This window comes from Erpetoichthys calabaricus, chromosome 9, assembly GCF_900747795.2.
Source record: "Erpetoichthys calabaricus chromosome 9, fErpCal1.3, whole genome shotgun sequence".
Classification (NCBI taxonomy): Eukaryota; Metazoa; Chordata; class Cladistia; order Polypteriformes; family Polypteridae; genus Erpetoichthys; species Erpetoichthys calabaricus.
The window spans coordinates 80,277,181-80,298,193 of NC_041402.2; the positions used below are offsets into that span (position 1 = coordinate 80,277,181).

General features: G+C 37.6%; 1 protein-coding gene across 1 annotated transcript in view; it reads right to left on the bottom strand.

The window, feature by feature from the left end:
* cpne7 (copine VII) overlaps nt 1–21,013 on the bottom strand; it is a 251,789-nt gene that overhangs the window by 89,317 nt on the left and 141,459 nt on the right. Inside the window, exon 5 of the mRNA XM_028809797.2 lies at nt 4,716–4,790. Coding sequence (XP_028665630.1) covers nt 4,716–4,790 — 75 coding nt within the window. The remainder of the gene's footprint in view (nt 1–4,715; nt 4,791–21,013) is intronic.

The window sequence follows — 21,013 nt, forward strand, 5'->3', positions numbered from 1 at the left end:
TTATAAGTATATTTTAAGTTATTTTGGATTTTTTTTTATCATGGAGAATTTATTTATGTAGATTTATATCTGCTGTGAAGTATTTTGGCATAACTGTTCTTTGTTTACTGGACACTGACCACAATTGTAGTAGTGATGGTATAAATATGAAGGCCATTTCTGTGTTTTAGTATCCCTCGGTTGGTTAAACATAGATTTTAGAGTACAGTAGTTAACTTTTAAGCAAGTACAACAAGTGCTGGGTATGGTTTCGGTTTTCTTTTCAGTTTTGTTTGCTCGGTGTTTAGTTCTGTATTTAGTGAGTGATATAATCTTTTATTGCATTTATCCTTGAAAATTATCACAGTACTATGCGCCAGCACTTGGTGAGGCCTGGAGTGCAAGAACAAAGTGTTCTGTACTATTGTGTTGTATTTCTGTGGTGGCAATGATAGATTGGCCATCTAACTCTGGATTACTCATATTCTGTTTTGTGTGTTGTATTTACCCCATTTTTTTGACACCCAACCTACCTGGCAGGGGTCTCTCTCTGAATTGCCCTTCCCAAGATTTCTTCCATTTTTTTTCCTTTGAGGTGTTTTTTTAAATTTTTTTTTCTTTAGAATTCTTTTTCTTGGGATATTTTTTTGTCAAGTCTGGAGGTCTGTCAAAAAAAGGGCCTGCTAAAGCCAATTGAGGGCTTCCATGTGTGATTTTGGGTTATACAAGAAATAAATTATTGTTGATTGCTCAGCCTCTCTGATTATTCAGCCTTTGACTCCTTTCTTTAGCCACATGTTTGCATCTCCTGGTTATCTATACTCTCATCACAATAATACCTGGACATATAGTATACTGTATATCTCAAATCAAGGAGTTGCACATTGTGATCCAGTATTACAGTGCAGTTTTTAATTTTCAACCCTGCAAATGAAAATATCTATTTGTATTGCTATGAAAAAATAATAGGTACAAAAATTGCTGAAAGTATCAGTTTTGGAATGTTTGCCTTCCTCATTGAGTGTTGGCCTTTGATTGCTTATATTCTGTGCAACGTCTACTCAGACTAACAAGGACATGCATGGGAAGAACACCTGTATATTTTACATACTATTTTTTATCATTCAGCTACGAAGGGTTTCAAATTTATTTATAAGGGATATTGACCACAGTCTATAATCATTTGCCAGTTTTCCATTGAGCTGCTTCTTGTGGAAAGATTTGAGTTTCATGATGAGTTATGTATAGACAGAGGTTTCCGCTTAGTTTACAGGGTTTCATAGAGCCAGAGAGTGGTTAGATATGTGTTTTTGAGAGGTTACATTACAACTGAATGCGGTTCAAAACACTTCTCAAAAACAACGTAAGCAGCAGTTGTTCATCCATAGAAGGCACTAGTACAGACTGAATTAAAACAAAAAACAGTAACAATCTTTGGAATTTCATAAGGATATGGACCCTATACAATTAAATATTTTTGAGATTGCAAAAAACAAATCGAGGCAATACACTGTATCATCTAATAATATGACTCTGTTCAATAATTTTTTTCATACAAAAGTCCACCTCCACCCAGAAATTATAATTTAATCTACTAATTCAATTAATAATCAGATTTAAGTCCCAATATTTTTGCACTCACTACTGTTACCTGAGTATTCTTAATGTCCATTTCCGAGTCAAAAGAGTGAAAAGCACAAGGCAGGAAACATGGCTGGACAAAGCATCAGCCATCAGTGGTCCACTTCCACACATACAGCACATTCAGAATCACCAATCAGCCTAACATTTGGGATCTTTGGAATGTGGGAGGGACATTGTGGGCCTGGACGACAATCCGTGCAGACACAGGAAGAACATGCAAACCCAACACTGACAGCAATGAGGCGTAAAATTCTAACCACTGCACCACCCATTCTATTAACATTGAATTGAGCGCTGATATAGGATAGGAAAACCATCCACAGAAAGGACCTAATTAGTTACTACAGTATCTAATGCACAAAATATAGCCAAATATATCAAAGATGACAAATCTTTTCCTCTAACAATGATTTTTTTCAAGCAATGCACAGAACCACGGCTTTTAGGCTTTGCACAATATTTATAATCAACTCATGTTTTTACTCTCCAATATTGCCTTTGTTAAAATCTGCTTCATTCACTTAATAAAACATCAAAACAAAATCATTCTGATCTAAAGGTAGCTCTTTATATCTAAAGAGATAGTTATTTTTATTATCACCAAACCCTGAACTTAAATGGATTACTACTTGACCTTATGTATAACGTTTGCTTTAATAAGTACTAAATTCCATGTGGAATTGAAAGCTCAGTCCAAAGTGTTTTTATTGTCTCCTTCACTAAGATGTGCCTCCACAGGGGCAATGCCAAGGAAAATGCAGGTAGCCCCTGTCCCGTTGTCATGGCAACCACATGCCAATGACATTACGGCTGCCTGATTTAGATGTTCCATTGTCAATTCTAATCCCTGGCCCAGATCTTCAGGAAAAAAAAAATGCTTTCTTTGAAACAGATTCTGTGTGATGGCCATATCCTATATTCATATAGTTTTGTTCTTCATTAACTGTACAATGTGCAACTTTCAACCATCTGAAGCTTACCTTTTTGTTCTTATTATAATTTCGTAGAACATAGTAATGTAAAACTTATATATGTGAATTGTTGCAAATAAGAAAGTGGAGTGCTGGAGTATATCACAGCAACATCAGGTGCAAAGCAAAATAAGAATGGCCAGTTGGTTTATTATATATAGTGCCTTTTATAGAGATGGCCCAAACATAACATAACATTCTCTAAGGCCTTTCAATCAAATTTAGGAGTGGAGCAAATCTGGCATCATTAAACACAGCAACAGTCCACTGTAGGCCCCATTTTACACATTTCAACATGAAATTTAGTCTGACAACCTAATCTATTCGTCTTTGGTGATGTAGGAGGAAATCCCATACAGACATGGGAAGAAAATGGAAATTGGGTGAGGAATTCAAACCCAGGAAGAAGAATCCATGAAGCAGCAGTGCCATCCACTAGACTGCTGTGCTGCATATTATACAATTATATCTACTATACATTAAAAAACTAAGATATTTGAGTCCAGTCCCTCTGAGCAATCTGATTGGTCAGTTTGGCTTTGCTGTGATTGGTCAGATCAGCTTTGGTGATGCAACTAAAGAGGGAGTATGAGTGTAAGATGCACTATGAGGCATGAGGAATTGGATAAATTGTGTTGATAAGAATTACTTACGAATGCTTTGAAATCACTTCAGTTTTTTTTTTCAGGCACCTCCTAACTCACCAGTATAAAAATACCCTGCCATATGATAAAGCGTTCAGTTTGTCTTGATGTCTAGTTGTGCCAGTTGTCAAATTTTTGGGGTTTTCTCTCTATTTTTGGCCTTCTAGACTTGAAAGCCCCTCATTTTTAGGCTATTGTGTGTAGGAAATAACACCTTTGTGGTAAAGAGTAAACCAATTGGTGTCTTTAGCAAAAATTATCAGAAGGACTTGAAATTGGGAACACAACTATTTTACAGTCGCTGATCTCAAATATGGTAATATTTTTGTATTTGTTTCTTCACTGGTGGTTTTAGCTCTCTAAGAGCCACTCTCTGAAGGTTAAAAATGACAAAGAAATTTCAGACATAATCATGTGAGGTATCATTTTAAAACATTTCAAGATCGGTGATTACAAATAATGTTGTTTTGATTTTTCATCCTATACTAGGGATCTAAACCTGCTGGACCTCTGTCAAAGGATAAAAAAGAGCAAATTTCTATTCCAATTGAGAATATTTAGACTTTAAATGTTTAAATTGAAGCACACATTTTAACAATCTGATGCAACTGTTCTTGTGTGTTATGTTCTTCTACCTTAGAAAGTAAATCATTGCATGTCTCATGAACATCTTCAATTAATTAGGGCAGCTTCTGCTAATTGAGACTTTTGGCTTTGAGAGTGGTTGATTGCTTTGTTAGCATAATTCACAATAAAACCAAATGACAAATTCCAAAATAAAAATATTAATTATCTATAATAATTAATTCTTGGCAAGGACTGTTTTATTTTAACTTCTATGGTTACAACTCATTTGCACCAGGTAGACCGTTAAATTATATCCACTAACAGTTATATTTATCCTTAATATGAACAGCCCAAAAATATTGCATTAATTTAATCTCTTTTAATGAACTTAAAGATGACAACTGGCCCATTAAATATAATAAACATAACATAATACAATATCATATTTTTAAACTGAATATTTTTAAGTGTCACTAGGTTGCCAGAGCTTATCCAATAGCACTGGCTTCAAAAATGAGGTTAATTTGACCCCCCCCTTACAAATATATATTTTATGATAATTCAAATCGATTGGTCATAGACAGAATTGTGATTCATGTACTTTCTCATCCCCAATCCCCAAAATGAATCCCTGGCTACGCCCTTGCTGTATGCCTCCAGGTCACTTTAGTGACTTAAGTTGCTGGAAGTGATTCAATTTTGCTAGTTGTTAAGAGGATATTTAAAAAATATTTTAAATAAAGGCTAAAGGAAGATCAACTTTAAAGTTAACCAATAACTGTGTATTTTTTTGGCACTTCATCCATGCTTCAATCATATTTGTGAAAACCAAGCTGACATTGCAAATTTTCAGCTCTGGAATCAAACCATTTCAGTTTCCTTGGAATTGGCAATAGGTTTAAAGACATACCTTATCATCTAGTTTTTTGGCACAGAATGAGAGTTCAACATAGCCATTGTTCCCAGAAATCTCTTCTGCGATAACCTGAAAAGATAAATTAATGAAAATAAGAAGCACTAGATAACTAACTATATTAAAAATCATCTGTAAAATAAATGTTCTTAAAAATTAAATGAGTAATGAAAATATTAGAAAGATTGTCTAGAGCTTTTTGATATGCCAAGCGGAAAATCCCGTAAACATGTGATTATTCCCATGCTGCCTCTTCTGGCTTTTTTTTCGTTTGTTAAAACACAGATTTCCTCTCTGGGGGACCTATACACAAATGCATTGCTGCGTGAGTTTGTTTTCCTGCATGTCCTCTGGGTGATGGCAGCTCGAGTAGTGGATAGTGCTTAGCATCTTACCCTAGTAAAACTATAGGGAGATAATATGCATGACTAGTTCTATGTGACAGAACTGATAGTGAGAGCCTGCAAGATCATTGATGCAAGACGTTCTTTGTGTTTAGTGTCAATGTTTTGTTTTCTAAAAAAAATGGAACAAGTTCAAAGACGCATGCTGAACTTCATGCTTTAATGGCCATAAAGATTCAATACTGGGTGGGCTCTTGTAACCTTCAGGGGGGCATCATTGAGCACCCAAACGTCAAACACAACCACACCAAGACGGTGCAAATAAGTGTTTTTTTTATTCAGAATATCTTTTCCAAAGTTCCTACCATCATTTCCAATCCACAGTACCTTCTCCAATTGAGTTTTGCCTTCTGCCTCCCAACTCTGACTCAACTCTTCTTTTATGATAGACCTGGGAGTATTTCCAGAGCACAGCCTCCAAAACCAGGGAAGGGTATTCACCACAGTACTCCCATGTGGCATCCAGGGACCCTGGCTGGGCCGACCTTCGAAACTACAAGTCCCATGCAACCATGCAGATTTCCAGGCTGGGGCCAAACCACAGGAGCACTGTCCCCCTTTCATAAATTGGGATGAATTGTTCAGAATCCCCCACTCCATCCATTATTCTTTTATCCTGACTGGGACAGGAATCAATAACCACCCAGCCGGGATGTGCCTCCTCACAAGTTGTCCTTCCATTAAGGCTTCCCGGCTTGGTGAGGATTCCCCTTCTATCCCAGTCAGGATGCCAGTCCATCCACCATGACACAAAGAAACGTTAATACCCACCGCTCAAAAAAAACTGAACTACTGAGGAGGTTAATTTACTTTAACTTCAAATAATTATATTTTTCTAGTTTCATTCAATTTGCTTTGTTTCAATTAATTTATATTGAAACAAAGCAATCACATTATTTTCTTTCAACAGAAGCATAATTGGTCTCAGGGACTGTTGTCATTACTCACTCATTTTATGATAATCTTATTCAAAATTATTACTTTTCAAATCCTCAAAACATTGTATTCCCACTTTCCCTATACACAATTAAATTAAGTTTGTTTAACTTAAAATACTCAAGTTTAATGTACATGACTTTCCCATATTTGTATAAAGAGTGATTTCTGCATAAAGAACTGCCCTTTTTATTGACCACACATTCCAAGGGATCCTCCCACCTTTGTGCAGTTGGAAAAAAGTTAGACATTTCGTACGTTGAGTTTTGGGTTTTGTGGGATTGCGGAAGCCAATTTATTGAGACTTTTTTTGGATACACGTCACCCACCCTACATCAGAAACACATCTTTTTCTTTTTTTCCAAAACAACAATTACATTAATGTTAAGATTACTTGACAAATGGAATTTACCAAAATATAACTTGATTTCTTTATATGGCAATAAGTGAATGACTACACATGTACTAAATTGAACCGTATTGATATAATCTGAATACTTATTATACAAGATGTAATGCATTAGTACACTTTTTACAGTTAAGTAAAACAAAATTCTGTGATGTATCTTTTATATAAGTTCATTTAGTTTGTACTACTAAAAATACATATATTGGAGTTATTAAATCCAGTACAGTAATAAAACATTGTTGGCGTTGTGTTAGTTAGTTTAGTTTGTTGAAAATAAGAACATTTATTTGACCTAACTTTACGACATCATGCTAACTGAGTGTAAGTCATTTAAGTAGACAATACCATATATTTTTATTAACAATTTATACATTTCAGTATTTTTTTGGAAATTGCTGACATAACACATTAAAGTAAATCCAGCTAAATATTTTTTGGGTGTACTGACATTCTGACATCAGGCAACAGACAAAATAAAAAATGTGCCCTGGGAAAACATATTTCATTTTACATGGAGCTGATATACACAGCATAGTCTCAGAATTAATTAAAGGCAAAAATGCAATCAAACGTACAAAAAACAAAGGCAGGGACCCTGTAAGAGAAATATGGTCCAACACTGGGGCTTTGTAAAACATAAGCACAAAATAAGGTTTAAAGCTGTGTTTGAGTGAGTATGGACAAAAGCTCAACCAAAAGGAGGGTGAGAGCAGATTTTATGGACAGAGAGACAGACAGACAGAGAATGTGCTTTAGTGTTACTTTAAGTCTGAGTAGTGAGCAACGCACCCCAGATGGGTAGACAGGGATTTAAGACTTATAGAGGCTGGTCAGAGTAGAAGAACGTTTTTTTTTTGGGGTTATTTTGTTTATTCCGTGTTTTTCAATAAATATGTGGACATTTCACCTGCTTGGTGTTATTCTGAGTAAGGAGGGTTTCTGCAAGAGTGTCTCGTATTCTTTATATTTTGTAGTAGCCAGCAGACATGAGCATGTGGTCAGCTACTGACAGTGGTTACCACAGGTGACAGAGTAGAGCCAGCTACCTGATTGGCAGTGAACTCTGTGACAGCATCTTGTTGTTCCACATCTTTCCAAGGACTTTGGCAAACCATAGCATAGACACTTTAAATGGGAGCTTTGCAGTTACCTTGTGCTCAGGTATTTCTAGCAGCAGAAGGTGAGAGTGAAGAGCAGACTGTTTGAAGAAGACTTCCAATGGAATAAAAGAAATTGCAAGCACTAAGAAAGGTCCACTGGTCAGCAGGTGTTAGGTAAATTATAAGGTTACATCGTAAAATAAAAATGTTGAATATAAATCGAGGGATGTTAGGCTTAGACTATATAAAGTCACCAGTGAGACTGCATCTGCCGTATTGTGTGTAGTTCTGGTCACCATGCTACATAAAAGACATAGTAGCACTTCCTGCTGTACAGAGGAGAACAACCAAGTGCATCCCAGGACTTAAGGACATATCTTGCTCTTACAGATTCAGAGAATTAAATCTGTTTAGTCTCGAACATAGAAGACTGTATGGAGACCTAATACAGGTCTTCAAAATCATCAAAGGGATTGATAAAAGTAGATACAACAGAATTCTTTCAGCTTAAGGGCAGGTCAGAAACATTGTATCCCATTTTTCCCATTTTGCTCTGTTTTTATTCAGATGGAATGTAAAGGAGGACCCTGAACCACCCCCCACTCTTCAAATTCATGAAGCTCCACAGGGGACCCTTCAATTTATTATGCATGTAGTATACTCGCTGGATTAATGAGTCGTGTCCCATCTGATCCATCTACTTAAGGGTAAATCACGTAATTGAGGACACTGGTGGAAATGAAATGGACGTGAATTTAAGACTGACACAAAGAAGCACTTCTTTACACAAAGAGTTGTAGGAATCTGGAATAATCTACCAAGACATGTAGTTGAAGCAGAAACCCTGACGACTTTAGGGAAGCGACTCTATGAGATATTGGGACAGCTACTGTATTAGTTAAACCAACAAGCTTGTTGGACTGAATGGTCTCCTCTCATGTGTTAGATTTCTTATGTATGTTTTTAAGGAGGTGTAGAAAAACCTGCAATCACCATGAGTGCATGAAGTTTGTGGATAACACCAGATGAGTCACAATTTGTCCAAAAGTGAGCATTTGCTGTTTTGAAGGTGTTCTCTGCCTTAAAAGTGAGTAAGTTACATAGGGTTTAGGTGTTTTTTCTTTTGCAAAGTTAAACAATAAGCACCCATTTGTTTAATGGCTCATATTATGCATTCTATGTGATGTCTGTGTGTCACTGTTTTTCTTTTTGTCCCTGTCTCAAAGTGCTAACCTTGTTATCATTCTCATCTAAGAACCAACAACAACACAACACCTTTACATTGCCTTAGGGTTCATGGACCATCAACAATGTGAACTGTGATTTCACAGATCTCACTTTGCATCAGCAAAATAACCTCAGCATGACACTGTAAGACAGACAGGCAGGCACGTACAGCTATAGTAGGTCAGTATGCTCTCAAAGACTCCTCAATCTGCTCAGTTTTATCCATATCCATCAAATTCAAAAATTAGAAAATGTGTCTTCTAACTAAATATTGTCCCAAATAGCACAACTTTAACTTCAGCTTGATTATCATGTTCAGTAATTTAATTAGCTGTAGGTACTTGGGCTAACATGTTCATGTATTGACTCTCATTGTTGAGCTTCTCATCCACCTTCACTTCTATCAATTACCCCCCCCCCCCCCCCCCCACCCCCACCCCCACTTGCCACTTTCTTGGTGAAGACACTTCCTCAGTTTTCATCAAATGCTCATTTGAGCCTACCACCTCTAATGTTTAAGCAGTCCTACCACATCCTTAGTAATCAACTATACAGCTGCCTCTGTGTTTCCAATATCTTTAAATATGTTATTTTTGTTTTTGTATTCATTTAAGACTATGGCCATTTGTTTTGTTTTGCAAAGTCTTAGTTCTGTTAGTCCCCTTTCTTGTAGCCCATCTGGACGTCACTGGTAGACATGACTGCCCTTTAAAGGTGTAAAAGGTAAACCTTTGGTCATCCTTCTAGCCAACTGTATATGGTTGGTTCAAGCTAATCTAGTATATTATCTTTAGATAGATAGATAGATAGATAGATAGATAGATAGATAGATAGATAGATAGATAGATAGATAGATAGATAGATACTTTATTAATCCCAAGGGGAAATTCACAATTTTATGGCTCAAATGTGAGTTTTAAAAGAGTTTCAAGCATAAGATTTCGATGTCAAAAGCATATTTCAAAGATTCTTCACTTTTAATCAGATTGATATATCAGTTTAGATTGGGAATGGTGTCCTTCTGAAAGAGCCAGTCTTTTTCTGCAGGTACGATGTCTGGTTGAAAGGCCTAGTGTTCCATCACAAAGGAATGCCGCAATACCACCTCACTCTTTCATATCAGACACCACAGAGTACTAAGAATATCTTTTCTCAGCTTTGTTCATATACTGAGTCAATTTGGAAAAACAATTTTCAACTTGCTATGAAAATCGTCCATAATTTAACCCTTCCAGGGCATTGTCATGACTTCATTTCTTTTCATTTGAGTTACTGCAGCTCTGTTTTGGGTAATAGTACATAAAAAAATATTAAACATTGTGGAATGTGAGGCAAACCTTTGAAAGCCTTTAGGACAGACAACCATTCACCCCTTAATCCAGTAAATCCAGTTCACGGTCATGGAGTCTAGAGGCTATCTCACCAGCACTGGGCACAATGCAGGATCTCCTTGGACTGGACAAGAGTCTGTCACAAGGCCAACTCTCAGACATGCCTACATGGAGCTAATTTAGGATCACCAATAAACTTAACAAGTACATCCTTAAGATGTGGGAGGACAGGTAAATTGTAGTGTATCTAAAATAGTACCGTAATGTCACAGTATTTAGACAATGCTACTTAAGTACAGTCCTAGCGTGAGATCATCTCAAAGCCTTACAGTAAATGCAGCAAACAATTGGCCAGAAGTGTAATACATTCAACTAATATGAAGCTAGTAATATTGTGCTTTCATTTCTATTATTACTAAGTTTTTTTTTGTTCTTTAATTGGGTAAACCTTCATTCGCTAAAAACAAAAATCAAATCTAACTAATTATCTTAAATTCCACAAATTCCTGTCCTTGATAAGAGTGCATCAAATAGTTTTGTGAAGTCCTAATCCATGAGTACAGGAGTTGCTCTAAGCATACAAATAAGTTCAAGAATTTTGGTGTTAGCAAGAGTGGATTCAGTGCTCCCTAATAGTAAAACTGTTATTCTGTCATGGATGCCTTTTACACCTGCAGTAAAACTTACAGTAGGGATTGTTTCAATTGAGAGAGTAAGCAACTGGATTGATAGAGAATAACAAAATAGTGCAGTCTGATCTGGCAGAGACCATTAGATAGATAGATAGATAGATAGATAGATAGATAGATAGATAGATAGATAGATAGATAGATAGATAGATAGATAGATAGATAGATAGATAGATAGATAGATAGATACTTTATTAATCCCAGGGGGAAATTCACATGAACACTGTGCAGACTATTCAGTGAACTACACATTAATAGATAAAGCTAGGAAGTTAAAGTTTTATTTAAGTTCATGTTTGTCTTTTTACATGTGTACACAGTACAATGAGATTCTTACTTACTTTCCCAACAGCAGACAATGAATGCATTTTACACTAAATAAAAAAACACACATACTTGCTGTATACATATATATAGTATATATACACTGGATTCAGAAAGTATTCAGACCCCTTCAATTATGTACACTTTATTGTTTTGTAGATTTAATTTTAAATGGATACATGTACCATTTTTGCCCATCAGTCTATACTCAATAACCCATAATGACAAAGTGAAATCATTTTTTCCGAAGGGTTTTTAAATTTATAAACATTAAAAACAAATCTCTCATTTCTATAAATATTCAAACCCTTAATTCAGTACTTTGTAGAAGCCCCTTTGGCAGCAATTACAGCTTCAAATTGTCTTGGGTAAGTCTCTACAAGCTTTGCTCAACTGGATATTTGGCCATTTTAAGCACTTCTTCCTGGCAGATCCTCTCAAGCTCCATTAGTTTGGATGAGAAATATCTGTAATCTGCCATCTTCAGGTCTCTTCATAGATGTGCTGTGGGATTTAAGTCTGGGTTTTGACTGTCAGGCCAATCAGATACTTGTCCCAAAACCACTCTAAAGTTGTCAAATCGGTATGCTTCGGGTCACTGTTGTGCTAAAAGTTGAACTGTCATCCTAGTCTGAGGTCACATGCAGTCTGGAGCAGGTTTTCTTCTAGGACTTCTCTATATTTGGCAGTATTCATCCTTCCCTCAATTCTGTCTTTTGTCCTTACTGCTGTGAAGCACCCCCATAGCATGATGCTGCCACCTTAGGGATGGCATTAGGCAGTTGATGAACAGTGTCTGGCCTTTGCTAAACATAGTGTGTGGAGTTATGCCCAAAGAGTTCAATTTTTCTCTCATCAGACCAGAGAAGCTTTATCCTCCTGGTCTCAGAATTCTTTAAACTGTCATATGCCTTCCATCTAGCCATTCTGCCATAAATGCCTCATTGATGGAATGCTGCTGAGATGGTCGTTCTTATGACAGGTTCTTCCATCTCAGCAGGGGACTTCTGAAGCCATGTTAGAGTGACCATTGGTTAACTCCCTGACTAAGGCCCTTCTTGCCTGGTTGCTAAGTTTGCCTGGAAGGTCAACTTTAGATAGAGTCCTAATGATTCTATACAACTTCCATTTCCACTATGCTCCTGAGAATGCTCAAAACATTAGAAATGGCTTTATACCCTTGCTCTGATGTATGTCTCATCACAATATGATCACGGAGGTCTACAGAGAGTTTCTTGGTCTTCATGGCATGGTTTTTGCACTGACTTGCAGTGTGAATTGTGGGACCTTATATACATAGGTGTGTGCCTTATGAAACAATGTCAAGTTCATTCACTTTGCCACAGGTGGACTCCAATTTAAAGTTCTAGATACATTTCTAGGATAATCAAAGCATCCAAGAGATGCACCCGACCATAATTTGGAGTACTACAGTAAAGGTTCTGAATGTTTATACAGGTTGGGGCATAAAGATCTCCCAAATTTCAAGGGAGAAGTGTACGGGCTGTAATGGGGGTAGAGAGGTGGGATAGGTCCCATTTGGTAGGTTAGGCTCAACCATTTTCAGTACATATCATAAGTTGGACGAGTGAACATTGGGGCTTTTTTTGTTCAAACATATTATGAAAACAACCGTTCTGTGATAGTGATACAGAAATCGTTCCGTACACTCTTCGCACTCAGTCAAAATGCATCTGTACCAGATCGGAAAACGATTTTGCTATGGATTTATAACCTTTGGGCAGCGTGAATAGTAACGCACGTGCACACGCCTGCTGCCACTCCCGAACTCCACATAGAATTACGCCTCTTTGAATATACAAATCAATATAAATAGCCCTTAAGTTCAGTGTTCTGTGAAAAGACAATGGCAAAAGCACGGGGGAAAGTAGAAGAATTTCAGCGAATACCACATGGAGGCAAGGGAAAACATACTACAGTATTTGTTGGATTAAACAGTGGTATAAACATCAAAAGGAAATTGATCGAGTGACAGAGTGTCGGTGAAACTCGAAAGCTCAAGTTCACAAAATAAAAAAGAAGTTGTCAGATATCACAGTCACCATGAAAAGGCGAGTCGTAGCCCACGGTCTGAGTGTCATATGAAAGCTTATTAGGGTACAGAGAAAAGAAAAAAAAATAGGCACACAGTGGGAAAAAAAGCTCAAAATGCCAACTTTAATCTCGAAATTTCCACTTCAATCATGTAGTTTATTTTGTCATTAAAGTAGAATATCATAAACTTCATCTTAAAATAGTTTAATTTACTAGTTTCTCAAATACCATCGTAACTAATGTAGCACGCTAAATGCTTTGTATTGTATGTGTTCATCAATGTGTGTGAATCACTACATGCTTCTTAAACGGGCTTTCTCTTCCTCCGACAGGATACAGAATCCATTACATTCATGATATTACAGCTCTCTTAATAATTGAGATGTATACTTGATATCATTTTCATGATGATTGGAATTAAAGCACGTATTGAACATGGGGGCATGGTGGCACAGTGATAGTGAAGAGCTGGAGCCCCGTCCAGAGATTGTTCCTGCCTCCCACAAGATGCTTGCTGTGCTGTGAGCAACCTTTGATAAAATCATTTATTTCAGCAGTACAGTCTCTCTCAAACGTACTAACCCCCAATTCCTGTTCTTCGCCACACAATCAGCTCCGTAGTAGATGTTAAGCCATCTGTAAGCTTAGAACACCGATTCTTCAAAACTTAAGGAACATTGAAATATCTTCATAGTACATGTTTAATTACTGTATCCACCTATCCTTCCAGGGTCACGCCAGTCCCAGCAAGCATACAGCATGAGGCAGGAATAATCCCTGAACAGGGCTCCAGCTCGTCGCTATAGTGCTGCGACACTGTGTCCTCACATGTTTAATTATTAACAATATAGATTATTTAAATGATGTTAACATTTTATCTGTATAATGTAATAAACAAATCTTGCTGCATTTCTTCTTAAAAATGATATCGTCATCATATCTAAATACACGCTTTATAAAGTGGCTCAGGTTGTGCAATATTATAACAGTATCACAAGTTTACAGTTGAGGTGATTGTACTTATAAGTACAAACAGTTTTACAAGGAACACTTGATGGACTGATTGAGTGCGTTTATAATTCTTGGGATGAAACTGTTTTTGAACCGCGAGGTTTCCTACAGGAAAGGCTCAGAAGTATTTGTTGTATGAGAGCAGTTCAATATTCTGTGCACATGGCTGAGGCAGCATGAAGCTGCTGTATCCTGATAATTCTCTTTGCGATCAGCTGCTGTAGAGCTGTGATTCCACACTCAGATACAGTGATATAAATACTCTGAGTGGTACATTGAGAGGAACAACGCTAAAGCAGCTATGGTATTTGGAATAGTTTGGCCATTCCATGGACCATTATATTGTTACAGGTTAATTGCAATCAGATGCCTTAAACTAATAAACAATATGCGGATAATTTCAGGGATGTGGATCTAAAAAAGAAAGGGAAACTACACTGGAACAAAAGCACTGCTTTGATGCTGGATGCCGCCAGTTTGCAAAACCGAGTGGAGAACTTATGTATGGCAAGGATTTAGCTGGCGTGAAAATGTGCATGGCTTTACACCAAGTTTAGTTTTTATACATCATGATGTAAGCATGGAAATAGGCGTATGCGTACACACCGTTTATACATGAGGTCCCTGGAGAGTGATGGAGAACTTCCAGGAACATCTTCAGCAATGTATTGCCAACATCGGCCACCATTTGTCTGATATGATTTTGAAAACCCATTAAAAAAAATAGTTTTTTATGTACTTTTCAGAAATATATACAATTTTTTTTTTAGATAGCTTCGTTCATTTTTTATACCCTTTCAAACTGTGGGAGACCTTTATGCCCCACCTTTAATACATTTGCAATTTCAATTAGATTAACGTGTTAATAGGAAGCTTTTAGGTAACCTTCTGACCTGAGTGTAAAAACTGTTCCAGAATCTAGTGGTGTGAACGTAATGTTTGCCATTGTAAAGCAGGGTGTAATATACAGCATATTTATACCTATATAGTGATGGAAAGGACCACCTTTTGCCTCCACGACATCCAGAATCTTTTATGACTAGGGTCTGAATCCATTCCTTATGAATTTCTGTTTTTGTTGACTTGATGGTATCATGTAGTTCTTGCATGTGTTTCTGTCACACATCAGAGCTGCTAACCTCTCAGTTCACCTATCTCCTTAGATTGAGCCCACGGGACTGTGCAGGCCATTGTAAAGGTGAAGTCACTATCATGTTTATGAGACCAGCATTAGACAATGTATGCTGTGTTACATGATGCATTATTTTATAGGAAGTATCCATTTGAAGAGGGTACATTGTAGCCATACAGGTAGGCACATAGCCAGGAAAAATGCTTAAGCAGCCCAATGGAGTCAAGAAAACAATCCCCAGAGCATTACACTACTTATCACAAGCCTGTACAGTTGATACAAGGCAAGGTGGATCCATGGATGCACATTATTCACACTATACTCTGACAACAGCACCTGCATGTCGCAGCAGACATGAGATTCATTCAAACCAGGAGGTATTTTTCTAGTTTTCAATTGATCTCATGATTAATGCAGCCTTATTGTCCTGCTCTTAGCTGACAGATATATGGTTAGATGTATTCGTCAATAAAATCAATTTTGTCTCATTTATCAATGACGTGTAGCAGTGGATGAATTAAAATTTTTTAACCTTAAACTTGGAAAACATAACCTGTTTTAGTATTTGGATATTTAGCAAATAGCCAGAAAATATTGACAGATTTTATCTTTGACCTTTACTCTGGTATTTTATAACCATGCCTTATCTTTAGCCATGATTAACTATTAACCATCACGGTGTATGCTGCCTAAAATCTTTCTTCTTCTTAGAAATACAGTTTATCAAAATTAAGATTTCTGCAGCAAGAATCAGTACTAAAACTAAAACGTTTGAGCAAATTACTTTAAGTTCAGTTATTAGGTTGCATTTACAAAACACATGCGAATTATCTTCACATTTGTGTTTCACATTTTAATTTTTTTTAAATCAATATTAAGAAAACTAACGTTTGAATAAATGCTTCAAAAACTTTCAAAAGCTTTGCTTAAATATATAAATGGTGATTATTTGGCACACAGTGGCTTATGCTTCCGATTGACTATAGACCTGATTTCAAAATCATCCTTCTAACATGCAGTATAAAGATGCAAAAGGCTTTATCCCATTTCACAGAATTCATTTATGTCTGTATTGAGTGCATAGCCTGTAATCACAAGCTGTTGGCCATTTAGCAATCACAGTCTGAGGTAAAAAATGCTGGAGGAAACTAAACCTCTAATTACAGAGCTCTAAAAAGTGTTGAATGGTCTACCTGACAATCCAAAAGATGCCTGATCTCTCTCAGCATTTACGGTAAATCAAGGCTAAAGACCCCATTACGTTAACATAATGTTCTCTGGCAAAACCTGCCAAGATTGTACCGAAGTATGTTAGTTGATTTTATTTGTGAAAATTATTGTAACTGCTTATCACTGAAACCCCATTGTCATTCACATCTTGGTGTTGTTGTTACACTACTTACCCTTGGAATGTGACCTCAAAGTGATTTTTGTCTTCAAATTTTTAGAGAGATAGTACCTTATCCCAAGAAAAAATGTAGCATTCACAGTAGTTCAGGAAATACAGAAATAATCCAACAAACAACAAAACTGCAGCCCCGCTCAAATACACACAAAAATCACAACAGAGAAAAAAAAACAAACTTCTGAACTTGCAAATGGTAAGAGAGAGCAGTCACAGTGAAGCATTGGCATTTTGCTGTTGGTTTGAAGGAGCTCAAGTAGCGTTTCTCAACACACTTCTGTGAATAATTAGTTGGCTAAAAGTATTCAGTGTTAGTGTGTCATACAGTGTGTTTACATACACACACAAAACCAGAAGATGGTGAGGAACCCAGTTAAGGCAGAAATCTGGTTTCTTCAAATTCTGTTTACATGTGTAAGTACGCTTCTAGAGTTCTTCTTTGGTTAAGCACTCCAGTATCATTAAACAGCGCAAAAAAGGGTTAAATGTCATCATCAACTGCCATGAATCTGAAAACAAGCATGAAGCCGGTGATAATGTTCTTGTGCTTTATAAATACGTTTAATCCTTCATGGGCTCTGAAATAAATAACATCCATCCCCCTTTTTACCCTCGACCTAGTCATCGATGATTCATAGTATAAACAATGGCAGCTGCCTCACCCGATCATGCTGTTTCTGTATATTTATAGAAAACTAGGTGTGTAAGCCCATGCTGTAAAAAGACTGAGGTCCTAGAAACTATTGAAATTGTCAGAAAAAAATTGAAATGTAGAGATGTCAGGTAATTGAAAGGAACTACTCTGGGCATCTCTCTCCTAGGAAGTTTCGTTTTGGCGATGTGCTCACATCGCTTGCGCATTAGCGGCGGGAGGAAAAGTAAAAGGGATACCGTTTTGTTGATGTGTTTGCCTCGCTCCTGTATTAGCAGCTAAGCCCGTTTCTGTTTCCTCAGAGGTGGAGCCCTTATCCTGACTCCACCTCTCACTTCCGGGCCGGACAGACAGACACACACACACCTCTACGCGTAGACGTTTATATATAAGAGAGCTGGATTAAAACTAAACTGTCAATGTGTTTCTGTTGAGGGATTGCATGTGGCACACACTTTTCTGCTTGCAGTATGTTTGAGCCCTAAAAAGGAGTGGACTGCTGCAGAGATAATAATAACATGAATATTTTTATTTCAGTGAAACAAGTATTACATTAGGTTACTCATTACTTTAAAAAGTAACCAGACAAATTAATCCATGTTTAATTTTTACTGCTCCCAACATTGTACTGCTGAGCTTAGCACTGTACGTTCGGCTCATCAACATAAATGTAATGAGTTCTGGAAAACTAAGACAGATTATTTTAACCAGGAGAAGGAATAAGGTGATCATCTGACCATTTGCCACAGGAAATGCATCTTATGGACACTTCTACCTGTGGCTGCTGAAAGTGTGTGTGAAGCAAAAACAGTGCAATGGGCATGCGTAGATTACAAAATCCTTACCAGTAATCCAGTTAAGGGTTTATGTAGTGTCACACACATGCTCATGGGAGGCAGCTAAATGGCTCGAAGGAAGGTAATTCCACGTCAGACCTGTTACGGGAAATTACGCTTGACCTCCATGATGTCACTTCCTGTCACGAGCCTGATGACGCCACTTCCGGTCCAGTGGACACCACTTCCAGAGATGAGCCTGATGACTTCACTTCTGGTACCAGTCATAATTACCTCACTTCTTCCACTGCACTTTTAAAACCCTCCATCTCGTCCTCACCAGTCAGTTCTGTTTTGTACACAAAATCAATCATTTTGCAGCCAGGATCAATTATATGGGAGGCTGCCCCAAACCTTTGTCTCATCTTTTGACAATAACTGGGTTACATAACCAGGAAATCTGTGTTTGTTAACCCTACTTTCTCAGAGACCAATAACATGGTTTCTCTAATCAGAATAAGGGTTTACAAGGCATTGTAGAAACATAGTTTCCATGAATAATCAGCACCTATAAAAGCACTCATAGAGGGGATGTGCAGCATTGTTCAAAATGGCCATAAGTTTTCCGTTCATTCCCTCCTTCACTACTACCTCTAGAGGTTGAGGGTGTGCTCCATAACTAAGGCTGTCTTTTTAATCAGCTTGTTGATTAGTTGGGCATCTCTTGAAATGGCGTTTCTGGCCCAGCATACCACAGATTAAAAAATCGTACTGGCCAAAGGTTAGATATACTTTTGGTCAAAATTCAGGCTTGAAACACCTTAGGACTATTTATTTTGTTAAATCTTAGAATTCATGGTTAATCTTAGAATCCATATTACTAACCGAGAATGCTAAACCGGATGATGGACGCAGGCACATCCGGCAATGGGCCGTAGCTGCAAAAAGACGTACTGCGCAGGCGCAAATAGAGTTCGCGAGAGTCGGCTGAGGAGCTGAGAAAGGCGGACAAAAGAGGGTGAGAGAGGCGGATGAGGGGCCGCGAGAGGCGGACAAGACCACAGAAAAAAGGAGTGAGCACAGGAAAAATGGAGAAATGAGGAAACGCAGGCAAAGCACGAAACACATTGCACACGAGACTAGACCCAAAAAAAAAAAAAGAGGCTCGCGCACAACAGCAAGGCACCCCCCCCCCCCTACAGGCACCGGACGGGACACACACCAAGAGGGGGATTCAACAAGCCCATGGAACACAAAAAAAAGAACACAAAACCACCCCACAGACCCTACAAGCAAGGGACGGGACACACTCAAAGAGGGGGATTCAACAAGACACAGGAACACAAAAAGAAAGAAGACGCTCGCGCGACAACAATCCTCAACCCCCACACACACACACACACAAATCCATAAGAAGTGACACCCAAAGCCACATATTCTAAAGTGAACATCAACACCTTCACACTAGACAGCATAGGTGTCAGCATTGGTGGATCTCCTTACAATAAAGCACTATTAACCGTTCAACTGCAGAAAAGGAAACATATTAACAGTGACTGCGATCCTCCTTAATACTTATCCATATTTCGCATGCTGAGAAAGAAACAAGTCATGAATACACGGTCACGGGTACAAAACGAAAAAGAAAGGATAACAGGAACAAACACACGAACACGAAAGAAACAACAAAATAGACGGCTATGCAGCATAGGTGGATCTCATTACAATAAGGCACTATTAACCGTTCAACCGCAGAAAAGGCTCCATATTAACAGTGAGTGCAATACTCCTTATTACTTATCCATATTTCTAAAAGAAAAAATGACTCGACTCCAAAAACGCAAAGCTCAACTAAAGCTTCTAACTAACGATGTACCTAAAACTAAAAACTTTATGAACTGCATTACATCCTACAATAGTTCATTTAATATGCACAAATCTACATCCTAGATCCACATGACACAAACTATCAATCAAAGTGCTGCATCGCAACAGGCACGGATTCAAAACGAAACACCTCCCGTCTCAGACATACGTTAATGGCAGCGAAGGCAACAACGGGCTTCTCACACAGCACAGGCAAATCGATTACAGCTCCAAAACAACACGTCCCAAATACTACACATGCAACAACGCGCCTCTCAAACGGCACAAGCAAAACATACACCAGGAAAATTCATTCGGATTAATGAATGTCATTTGCAATCATTGTCATTCAGTTCACTTCCCTGAAGAAACAACTGGCAATACAAGTTATACATTTACACGTTGTTGTCAAAAGGGTCAAATTAGACTGCCTTCTTTACATTCATATACTGAATATCTACAGAAGCTTATAACTGACGATGTACCTGAAAGTGAAATCTTTATCAACTACATTAGATCCTACAAATCGGTATCCACTATGAACATTAACGGTGGCACTGCACGTGACATCCGTCTTGAAAAAATGTTGTTTATTGATGAATGTTCAATGGCATGAACAAACGTTTATGAATAATAATATTCGATTTGGAGGAAAGGTACTTTTATGAGGAGGAGATTTTAGACAGTGATTAGCTATTCTTCCAGATGCCATGCACTCAGCTATTATTCAGTGCACCTTAAAATACGCAATTGGCATTGCTTTCAAAAGATACAGTTAGTAAAAAAGATACGATATCCAGAACCAGATCATAACAATTGCTTATTACAACTGAGAGATGGTACACTCACGAATACAGACGGACTTCAGCCACATATTATTACAATTCCTCAAGCCTTTATCTGCGACGACTTAGTTACAGAGAGATTTGGAACAGCAATCTCATTAGACCAAATGCCCCTTTTAACACAACGCACTAT